Here is an 11864-nt window from a genome sequence, read left to right on the forward strand (position 1 = left end):
TGTGTCATTTCAAATGGTCTTCCAGAAAACACTGGTGGCTGAGGTAGAGCGGCCATGCATTGATAGATGTTCAGACCTAAATCTGTAAAACCTGAGCTATCACAACACAGGGATTTGCATCGGTGGGTGTGTGCTGCTACAGCAGTGGTGGATCTAGGATTTTAATAAAACAGGGGCCATAAAGTGGCCACCATTTACACAGAGGGGCCAATTATATGTCCAACACACAGGCTCAACTCCTGAATCAGTATGGTGCACATTTACGTAATTTCTTGTTTACTGTGAGCTCTATAGCTTAGAGCAAAGCCACAGATCATTGAATATATTTGGAGTTGTTTATGAGTATCCTTCTTTTTTTTTTAAGCCTAACGACAGGACAGAGGCCAATCAGATGTCAGCTTGGGCCAGTGCCCTGCCCCTGCCATGTGAGAGCTGATCTGTCACTAAACCAGTCCATGCATCATGAAGATGACAGTTGTCTCGTGTGCATGTTGTTTGTCTCTGGTGAGCCAAACATTTAGGATCTGTCCACATTTGTTGGTGTTCAGACCTGTGTAGTGTTGTGTGCACTCACCTGGGATGCTGATAATCAAGCTCTTGGTGGTCAGCAAACACATCCAAAACACAGGCTGGATGTTCACATATCAAATTTAAATACATACACATATATAAGAATATGTGACAGGGTCTGTATTTCTTCAAAGGCACCCAATGTGTACTGAGCTTTTATACACGTATACTTGAGGATAAAACTGTTACTCGTTAAATAATGTGGAATTAGAAGTTTATTAAAAAAAAAATTATTACTTGTCAACACTACTGGTGACACAATTAAAGTTGTGCAGTTGTAAATAAACTACGTGGATGTTACTGTAAGTTTTAGTAATATTACATGGACCAAAGAACATGCATGAACTTGAATCTGGACTGGGCTTGTTCTGTTAACTTTACAGCAAAGAGATTATCAGAATAAGGTTGAATTATGAGAAGTAGTGGCTGACACAGTTGCAATGACTTTCATGAAAAAAACATCCACTAAAAACAATGAACTAAAAATTGTAATTTATAAGTCATTCTTTTGCCCTTCAATTAAATAATGACTTTAATGACATTCATGTTTTTCCAAAACTTAAATATATTCAAGTACAATGTCAGGAAATGGATGGAAATTAGCATATTTGAGAAACAGAGGATGAATTTTCTTTTTTTCCTCTAAAAAAGTTGTAAGAAATTTTTGAACATATAGATTTATCATTCAGCAAAAACCCAGTCAGCTTTATTTTAGCGAGAATTGTAGATTGAAAACAGACACATCTGAAAGGGACATGGATATTTATATTCACATTCACCCATTTACGATATTTATAAGGCACTTTTCTATCAAACATCATTCACTTAATGGGATTCAGTGTCTTGACCCATCAGCTCGTGGACAAACCGCTCTACCTCCTGAGCCACATATTAATCTGAAAAATTGTTAAATCTGTTTAAAATGTATGTGAAGAATTTTTTTATTTTTGTAATAGTTGTAAGTTGAAGGTGCTCAGCAGTTGTAACAGTAACAAATTGTAAGGATGATAAAGTGCATGTGCTTCACAGTGGAAAAGCTTCCTACTTCTTTTATTTACAGTTTAGAACTAAATAATTGAGTGTCCTGCGTGCCATCTTGCCGGGCCCCCTGCTGAGATGTGCACACACACACACAATACTCTTTCCAATGCATACTGTACACACACACACACACACACACACACACATAATCACACACTCCTGCGCCATATAATGAAACGGTGATTCCACCACCCACCCTGCAGCCAAGCACAAAGAGCTGACGACCCTCCCTCATCCTCGCTCTGCCTTCTCATTGGCCGGCAGCCTCCAGTGCTGGCAGTGTCCCGGACCAATAAGACGTCTCCAAGGTGATGTCATGGAGGCAGCATTGATGCTGTTGCTGATGCTGTTGCCCGGCGCCTGTATCCGTGCAGCCAAACGGGGGTAACCGTAGCCACTGGTCCAGCAGCAGCAGCAGCAGCAGCAGCAGCAGCAGCAGAGAAGACAGGGACAGAAGTGGGGGTAAGTGTGCACATCACAAAACACACAACTGCATTCACCTTCTGTCACTACGGCTCGTCCAGGTAAAGTCTCATTGCATCACTGCATGATGCCTGCATGTGTGTGTGCGAGCGTGTCAGTGTGGGGTGTATTGGGGCGAGGGTGAGGATACTGGTGATCAGGGCCGGGTCTAGACAGGCATGTATGAGGGGGCAGCCACAAATCTTAAGGGGGCATTGTGCTTTATTATATTATTATTATTATAAATTGGGATTTAGTTTGAGGGGGCACAACATTTATTTGAGGGGGCCAGGCCCCCTCTTGCCCCTGCCTAGACCCGGCCCTGCTGGTGATGATGCAGTCGTTCCTGCTGAGAGGAGAAGGAGGATAAAGGAGAGATGGAGAGAACTCGATGTACCCACAAATGGCATGATGTGTAGTGTCTGTCATTTATTATTGATCCCCCATATGTGCAGATGCAGCTTTGTGTCTGCACAACTTCACTTTGGGGGAGAGAGAGTGGGGGAGGAAAATTGGGATGTGGCAAAAGGGTGTGTGTGTGTGAGAGAGAGGGTGAGGTGGGCACGAGAGAGACATGGGGGGGAAAAGAAGTGATAAATAGTTTATAAAAGTTTGACCTATTTATTTTGTTGTTTTTAATCAGTGTCTTGTTTATAGTCTACAATTAGTTCCATCTTTAGCTGTGTAACATGGCAGAGTTATTATTGTTTGTGTAGAGTTTAAAAATACAGGCAAATTATAGGCTGTCTGCAAACTTTTGTCAAAAAACGTTACATCCACAGAAATCAAAATAGAATTAGAAATCAGAAGTGTTTCTGGATCTGTGTTTTTAATGCAAAAATAAAAACATATGCGTATTATATTAAATACTGCTCTCGTTAAGAAAAAAATTCTCCTACTTCTTGGAAACTCAAGTTTTATTGAGGACGTTGACATTATCAGTTCTCTGTTTTGTATGTGAGAAACGAAAACCAGACATTCACTTAAATTAATATCGGCTTAAAATTGTAATATCGGCTCAAGCAAAATGGCTGTGAGGACTAATTAGAACCAAACTACCGAGGGCATAGAACCATATTTACGTCTTATTCCTGGTTCTTTTAAACTTTTTCTGACCACGCAGATCAGTAGATTTTACAGCACATATGCCCTAAAAAAAAGAAAACAGAAAAAAATAGTTTAAACACTTGGGTACAACCAATTTACACATGATGGCTTAGCTCAAAGCAGGGAAACAGCTGTGATGGAGGTATACAGTATAATGCAAGGCCAGTTGATTTTCACAGCGCAGTTCAACAACTAGGTCATTCAAAATACTTTACACAGATCAAGAAAACTAGAAAGTGTTACATAGAGAATGAATAAATAGGATAAATAAAACAAAAAATTGACAATTTGTGTCTGAAACTCCCCATACAACACACACTTTTATTTTAGTGGAGATATAAACATGAAAAAGGTGGAGAATTGCATTGTGGGATTGTCAGCACAGGCTATTCATGCACAGACAGTAAATGAGACACTAGGCAGCAGTTACATGTGTTTTTAAAGCTCAAAACAAATGCCAGACGGTAAATGTGCTATGATATGAATACGGAGTGATGTTAGACACGCCCTTTTCTTTAGCCTCAACCAGAAACAAGCCTCATCTAGTCGCCTGGCAACTGGCTTAACAATAAATCAGGATTCAGCCCATATTAAATGACACTTTGTACACTTTGTTTTTTGTGCAACTGAAACAAACAAGATTAATTAGAAATTCTGTGTGTTTTATTCCTTTTAGGCAAATCAAGGCCAAAGACAGAGTGTGATGCTTGATGCTAAGCTAACAAGCTACTGGATGTAGCTACACGTTCAGCATGCAGATCATCAATCGCATGTATTTGTCATCCAAAAAGGCTTATTATCAAGGTGTTCTACAATGAGATTTATAAATCGTTTGAAATGCGTTTTATGATTTTGATAAACGAGTTATTATTATTGACTTAAAATAAATATATATTACCTTCAGCAGACCCTAAAGGGACCAACATTGCATACATAGCAGGAAACAGCGAGATACACATGGATGACATTACTTTCTTTAAGATTTCCATCAACATGACCCAAATGTTCCCACTGAGGAATGGGAGCTTTACAAAGCTGATCTCTCTGTCTTATCATTTGTAAATAAGGAAGAATGGAGCTGCAGCTCCTGCAGGATGGAACGCATTGATCTGCAGCCTGGGTGGTTTCTTGAGATGAGAAGCAGCTCTCTCTGTGTGTGTGTATGTGTGTGTGCGTGTGTGTGTGCGTGTGTGTGTGTGTGCGTGTGGGTGTGTGTGTGTGCGTGTGTGTGTGTGTGTGTGTGTGTGTGTGTGTGAGTGTGTGTGGCTATTTTAGTGTCTGGACATGTGCTTTGCACTTTGTACATGTTTGCACATATGTGTCTCTGGAGGGATGGATGGATGGATGGATGGATTGATGGATGGATGAATGGATGGATGGATAAATGGGTTGATATAGTTAATTTAGGACAGTCACAGCTCCAGGTGATGTTTGGATGAACTCCTGTGTGGAATCTCTGCTTGGCAGATGAATGGGGAGGTGACAGGGTGCATTTGGGACATTTGAGCACTCATCCCATCACAGATGCCTGATTAAATTGGGCCCACAACAGGTAACACCCTCTCCCACACTGTGGTGGAGAAAAGTCTTCCTCAATGGTGTGAGTCTATGTATGGTGGTTAAATCCACATAATGAAAGTGCTCATGTAACTGGATCCCAGAATTAAAGCAAACCTTAATTAGTGTGTGCACTGGGCTGTGAAAAGGTCAACACGTGCACAGGGATCTGCAGATTCTTACATGACAAAGTGATGAAGTTAGCTGAGAGCACGTGTTCAACTTTAAAGACCTCTGAGAATTTGATTAAACGTTGATTTTTTATCTCATAATCTTATCAGTCGATATCCATATCTCTGATCATGTGACGTGTCCCACTCTCTTTTCACACCCTCCCAAAGTGACAGTCTATTTAAGCGGCCAAGATTTCCCATCTCTGTGATAGCGTTTAAAAAGAACACCCGAATGCAGGCCCTGCAGCTTGGTAGGTGAATGGATAATTCATTAGGAAAAACCGCAACGAAACATTCTTAGAGAGGCAGAAATCATTGCTGGCAATGCATCAGTGAAGAAACAAAAATTTAATTCTTCGATGAAAGCAAAACAGAAACACGAGGATTGGCAAGTGTCAACCGACCAAGACGAAGGGAAACACAGAGCCAAAAGAGGCGGGGATGATTGAACACAAGAGAAACCCATTAGGAACAGGTGCAGACCATCACATGGGCGGGAAAACAGCACAAAGACAGAAAATAAAGCTAGTAACACACAAGGGGCCAAATTTCAAAATAAACGAGGAAATGGATAACTCAGGGGGAACCACCAAACACAAAACAAATCCAAACACAAGGTAGATGTCAATAAACTAAAAGGCCATTCTAATGAAAACCCAAAACAGTCTTTCTAATAGTTAACAGAGTTCAGGGCCCAGAATCAGGATAATCTCTCCATTTGCTTGTCAGCAGTCGTGTCAGCAGCCACCAGCAGGCTCTGTCAGGGGGGGCTCAAGATATTTGCTTATGACTTTCCATTAAATCTACGTAATCATATCTGGGAAAGTCAGAGCCCAGGAGACAAACTCTACCTATGTTCTGCTGCCGCAATAAACATTTCAAATGTGTGAAGATGATTTGCGGAAATCCCTGTGGTTCAGTTTATCTGCATCAAACCCCGACAGTTTATCTCCTCAGTTTGGAGGTTTCAAGGGTCTACTTAGCTAGAGAGTGAGAAATTCTTTGCATCCTTCAGATGTCCATCAATTCAGTGTTGATGAGGCCATCTGACAGACAGGGGAGAGACAGACAGAGATGGAGTGATAGCAGGTGGTGAAAAGTCTGTTGCTGCTTCTGAACCCCAAACCGTTTTTTTTTTTAAATGAATCCAAATGTTACTAGAATTGTAGTTGAATTCTTATATGATTTATTGTGATTAGCGGGACACAGCTACTGTATCACACAAACATCTTTGCTCTGATCACAACATATTGCGGCACAAACATTTCCCGCAGGTGGTGGAGCAGGCTGTTGTCGATGCTTTGTTATTTACACCGTCGCTTCCCCTCTTGCATCTTCTCAGAGATTTACAGCCGCTCCTCCCACTTCAGTCACGGCTCTGATTCACTGCAACACAGACGACTGCGCCAAAAACCACATTTAAGTCCCCCCTCCACTGTAAAACCTGTTCTACTTATTGCTACTTCACCTGGATATTTGAGAACGATGCACAGGTTGACACTGGAAGGTTTTCAGGTCCTGTGGAAGGCCAACTCTTTCTTAGTTCTTTGTTGGTTTTGACCATAGAATGTATATAAAGATGGCTGACACGTCTCCACTTCCTCCCACTATCCAGAAATGAAGCCAAGATATCCCACCAATGCTGCCATCTTGTGCCGTTGACATTATTTTGAGTTGGGGGTCACGCCAAATACACCTACACTGACAGACACCATCTTGAGAAAAAAATTTGGCGTGTACTTTAACTTTTTTTTACCCGTGTCCTATCTGCTAACATAGGGGATGCAGGGTATATGAGCCACACTGAAGCCAGCCTCCAAGGGGTTACTTTGGGGGGCCGTCATGTCGTCCATTGTTATATATCGTGACGCGAGTAGTGTACAAGGGGTAGCTCAAGTAGTGCTGCAAGAGTACACAGCATCGGGAGTTTTTTCTAATTACAAAAAAGAACAGAGAAAGACAATAACCTATCAGAACAAACCCAAAGCCTACCCCCCTAAAAAAACAATGAAATTACAACGCCCTCTTCTAGTCACACTCTGACAAAGGGAACACCACAAATGAGAGTGTTGTTTTTTAAAATCTTAGCTGAGTAAAACATTTTGCTTTATCACTGTCCACTATAGAACTATTATGTGGAAACTTGAAACATCCAGTGGTCGTTCATTGAAAATTTTATTTTCAGTGCATCTCCATTCAACAGCACATTCTAATTTGCACATAAAACATGGAAATAATCAGTGTATCTGTAAAAGTAAAGTGTGGAAAATGCAGTGATGGAAATAAAAAGGCCACTGATGAGAATAAGCGAAACTGTTTATCTTGCTGAATCAACAATATTCACATCGTAACAGAGGATACAAATTCTTCTTTTTTTAGTTTCTAATTAGATTTGGTTGGTTTGGTCTCCCAGCTCTCCCAGGTATTTTTGCCCTCTACTTTCAGCCAATGTTTATTATTTGATGCAGCACTGCTTTCTCATTTAGGAATTAAACCTTAATGGCATGGTACACACGTGCGCTGCAGTTTGCTGTCATGCTAACTCTCTTTTCAGCCTCTTCTTTGAAGCGTATTCATTGACCTATGTGTGTGTGTCTGTGTGTCTTTGACAGAGTGAGAAGGACAGTCAGCATCTCTGGGGAATTACAAACACACACAGTGAGAAGATGACTCTGGCAGGTAAATGCAGCCGCAGCGGAAACTCGTCCACCTCACACCTCCCTCTCCCTCTACTGTATACTGCTAATGGTAGCGATAGTAACAATAGTGCAAATGTATTATATGGATCATATATATTGTTATTATTTTTAGGGCTGTTGTTATAAGAGAGACCAGTCACTGTCTGACATTGCAGAGAGGATTACATCATCAGTGCCGAAATGATTGTTCATCATTTCATCATGATGTTAAGCAAATGTGTGTGTGTGTGTGTGTGTGTGTGTGTGTGTGTGTGTGTGTGTGTGTGTGTGTGTGTGTGTGTGTGTGTGTGTGTGTGTCCTCAGCGTACAGGGAGAAGGTCAAAGAGCTCCCCCTGGTGTCTCTGTTCTGCGCCTGCCTGAATCCACAGACCTTGGACAAACCCATATATAAGGCAGAAGGTAAAATATATGCAGAATTGTGTAAACACACCACAAAACACTCGATGCATGCATCAAATATTACTGACTGATGATCTGTACATGCATCCTTGTATTAATCTGGCACACTCCAACACCACAGATGCAGTGGACCTGGGCTGGTGCGCCATCAAAGATGTGGAGGTGATCGAATTGAATAAGCGAGCATCGGGCCAGGCCTTCGAGGTCATTCTCAAGCCCCCGTCCTTTGACGGCGTGCCAGATCTGAACACCTCCATGCCGCAGCGTCGTGACCCGTCCCTGGAGGAAATCCAGAAGAAACTCGAGGCTGCCGAGGACAGGCGAAAGGTGAAGAGAGGGAGAAGTGGCTTTTCTAAATCTGTGTTTGTGCATCATGACGCTCAAGAGTAACCCAGCTGGACTCGCTCTGACCCGAAACCGTGACCCTGTGGGTATTTGTAGCCACATTCAGGGATTGTCAAACGTCTGACAACACTCTTTGTGTGCGACGTGATTTATCAGCTCAGGGAGAAAAGGGTGGAAATGGATGACAGGAAAGCGGGAGGTAGCGCTGGAGAGGATGGAAAGGATGGAAGGAAACATGAGCATGAGGAGTGAGGAAAGACGAAAGGAGGGACATGAATGTACAAGGGCAATCGTGCAAGGACACAAACACAATGGCTCATATTCATCAAGCCAAGAGGATGGTGCAGAGAGGAGGGGAAAGGTGTGGAGAGATAGAATGTAGCTGAGCTAGAGTTTAGGGGGTGTGCCAAGGCAAGGATCTACTGCGCAAGGTGTATGCACCTATATGGGCCACACCATCAAACCATAGGTCGTCCCATTTAGTTGTATTTTTAAACACTAAAAGTAAATGGTAAATGGTTTTGTATAGTGCTTTTCTCGTCTGATGATGACCACTCAAAGCTGTTTAGTACAGTTTTACATTCACACATTCACACACACATTCATACAGTGCATCTATTAGCACCACTTTGTTGTTCAGTGGGCAACTCAGGGTTCAGCATCTTGCCAAAGGACACTTGGGCATGCAGATGGGGAATACTGGGGATCGAACTGCCAACCTTCAGGTTGGAGGACGACCATTCCACCCCTCAGCCACAGCCGCCCGAAAGTGTCTGTATCCTCTTCATAATTGAGAAACAGGTCTTCAGGACCCAGACTCAATCCCACTCAGAGACAATACAACAAGAACCCTAAAGGCTATATAAGATTTAAAATAATAATATTGAAGCCAATGTAAAGATATGGTTGAGTAATGGCGTTCTGAGCAGAGAATCACAGAATGAAGTCACACTCCCCGTGCGTGTGGTTGTGATCCAAGCTCCGAGCTTGTGGTCCAGCCTCATCTTTATTGTTTTTGCTTGGGAGTTATGAAATAGCTGCAGCACGCTTATTTCCCCTACTGTCACCTTACCTTCCTGGGGTGCTGTTAAACCAGAAACACTGTGGGTGCACTTCATCATCATACAGTCCGTCAGTGACACTCAGCATGCTAACAGTGGAAGCCAGGCTATCAAGCTGCTGGCCTGCTGAATGTGTGCTGTGCTGTGCTCAGGGCTCGATGAGTGTCCTTGAAGTAAGTTGTTAAACAATCAAATCCACCTTGCCAGTCTGCACAACAGCTGACTGGACTGATCTTTGTTGGCTCTCTTCAGTTCACCCTCTGGTTGTTAGCTTAGGGACCGCTATCACTGGGTTTGCAGCACCTATAAACTGTATAGACAAGACCTTGCTGTGAACACAGAGGGAGGCTAAAGGTGTGGATGACAAAGCATTTAATGTGGCGTGGGATTCTGGTGCTAGAGCGCCATCCACTGGCAATGGATATCACATGTATAACCTTCAATCCTAAACACCCCTCTGTTATAGTGGTGCGACCTTTGAGTGGCTGTGCTTTAACCTCCGCCAAAGTCGTTTTGTTTTCGTCTGCGTTAGTGTGTTAGTGGGATTGCGCCAAAAAAGATTTCCATGGAATTTCGTGGAGGGGCATGACCCAAAAGTAGAAGCCAATAAATGTTGGTGCATATCCAGATCAGGGGCTGAATCCTGGAAAAAACATTTATCTTTCTTCAACATTGCGAGCTAGGGTGTGTTTCTTGATTTCTCATAGAATAACTGATGGATGTTGATGGAACAAATAAGCCATGTTTAGGGGACTGATATATAGGAATTTGGTACAGATCCGAATACAATTCTGGATTTAGTGAATTTAATTAGGGTTACATAAGGGGACCGTAAGGCTTTATTGGAGGTATGTGCTCTACTTACTGCTTTTTTAATGCTTGATATTTGCAGGCTAAAGATACAAAAGACTTCAGCGTCTAAGCTAAAGTCTCAGGTGTCTTTCTCCTTCTGCCTATTGTAATAACAATGCCCTTAAACTTTCTTAAACTTTCTTAAAAACACTTAATCATTTGTATTTTTTTCGTTTTTTGTAAATAAGATCGAGTTTATCATTAATGATTTGTGTCTCCCTCCAGTGCCAGGAGGCCGAGCTGCTGAAGCACCTGGCGGAGAAGAGGGAGCACGAGCGCGAGGTGATCCAGAAGGCCTTTGAGGAGAACAACAACTTCATCAAGAACGCAAAGGAGAAGCTGGCCCAGAAGATGGAGGCCAACAAGGAGAACAGGGAGGCCCTGCTGGCCGCCATGCTGGAGAGGCTGCAGGAGAAGGTACGGTCTCCATAAGATTATATCCCTTAAATCCAGTGTGATGAATGTTCTCTAACTCAGCCGCTCACATCTTAAGAAACACAATCCTTTGGTATTGTTAAGGTCTATTTGAACATTATTCACAAGCTTGATCTGTAATCATGAATATTATATGAGTTGGAAAAGTTCTTAGTTCTCCCCACTCTGCATCATTCCTAATCTGAGCTTTTCCCTTGTTCCGCTGACACCTCCCTCATTAATGCTAACTTATTCACGAATAACGATTCTAATGCTGCGGTGTCTCTGTGTTTGTCTGGCAGGACAAGCACGCGGAAGAAGTGAGGAAGAACAAAGAGATGAAGGAGGAAGCCTGCCGGTAGACGAGTGGAGCGAGGGAGTCGAGAGAGAGAGAGAGAGAGAGAGAGGGTGGAAACTTGGAGCTTTTTGAGTTGATTTAAAAAAAGGAAATTAAAAAACAGTGCAGGAAAAAAAGCAAGAACTCCAAAACAACTCGAACAAAGGGAAAAGGCAAGTTTTCATATTTGATGTATGCTGTAACGATTCTGAACAAGCTGTACAAAGTTTAGCCGACACTTGATGTTGAAATTCACAAAGAAATCCGGCGCTTCTTTTCTAACGAGGGGATGGGAGGGTGGGGTGGCATCGAAACAAACATTTCACATAATCAATTAGGGACTGTTGAGGTTGTTTGGTTTGGAATGAAAACTGCATGAAAGCAGGAGGAGGTAAAAAAAGATCTGTCATTTCTGGAGTCAGAAAGTAGGTTATTAGGATTCCCTGCTTTGTTTACTGAGCTGTGTTTTAGTTGTTTTATATCAAAGATAATCACTTGATGTCACCAGTTTGGCTGCAACACTGCAAATGAGGCAAATCCTTTTACAATTAGACTGTAATGAGAAAAAAGCAAGTTGTAATCTAAATTCTTACCTTAAGGATAAAACAATGATAGCTGTGTCTGAAATCACCCACTCATTCACGACCCCCCTCTTTCTATCCAGGCACTATCTAAGGGGCGATGAAAAAAAAAGCTAGTCAGGTCTTTTCCTCTGCGACGGTAATTACGCATTGTCGCAGGATTATGTCATACAACAAAAACAACAACAACAACAACAACAACAACAACAACAACAAGGTTGGCCAATGCAAATAATAAAGTTTGTTTTAATCTTAGCATTAGTAAT

The 11864-nt window shown here is 42.2% G+C and overlaps 1 protein-coding gene across 1 annotated transcript; it reads left to right on the forward strand.

Annotated features, from left to right (window-relative positions):
- Positions 1–1977: 1977 nt before the first annotated feature.
- On the forward strand, positions 1978–11277 carry stmn4 (stathmin-like 4). Its single transcript, XM_061091579.1, has 6 exons — positions 1978–2073; positions 7523–7589; positions 7913–8008; positions 8130–8335; positions 10492–10683; positions 10983–11277. The coding sequence occupies exons 2-6, from the start codon at positions 7577–7579 to the stop codon at positions 11040–11042; spliced, it is 567 nt and encodes a 188-aa protein (XP_060947562.1). The 5' UTR covers positions 1978–2073; positions 7523–7576; the 3' UTR covers positions 11043–11277.
- Positions 11278–11864: the final 587 nt, after the last annotated feature.

This window comes from Limanda limanda, chromosome 18 (assembly GCF_963576545.1).
Source record: "Limanda limanda chromosome 18, fLimLim1.1, whole genome shotgun sequence".
NCBI lineage: Eukaryota > Metazoa > Chordata > Actinopteri > Pleuronectiformes > Pleuronectidae > Limanda > Limanda limanda.

What these genes read in the sequence shown, in the direction of transcription:
- stmn4 (XM_061091579.1), top strand. An exon ending in ACCCATATATAAGGCAGAAG is followed by an intron (nt 8,009 to 8,129) that starts GTAAAATATATG and finishes CCAACACCACAG; the next exon opens with ATGCAGTGGACCTGGGCTGG. An exon ending in CTGCCGAGGACAGGCGAAAG is followed by an intron (nt 8,336 to 10,491) that starts GTGAAGAGAGGG and finishes GTCTCCCTCCAG; the next exon opens with TGCCAGGAGGCCGAGCTGCT.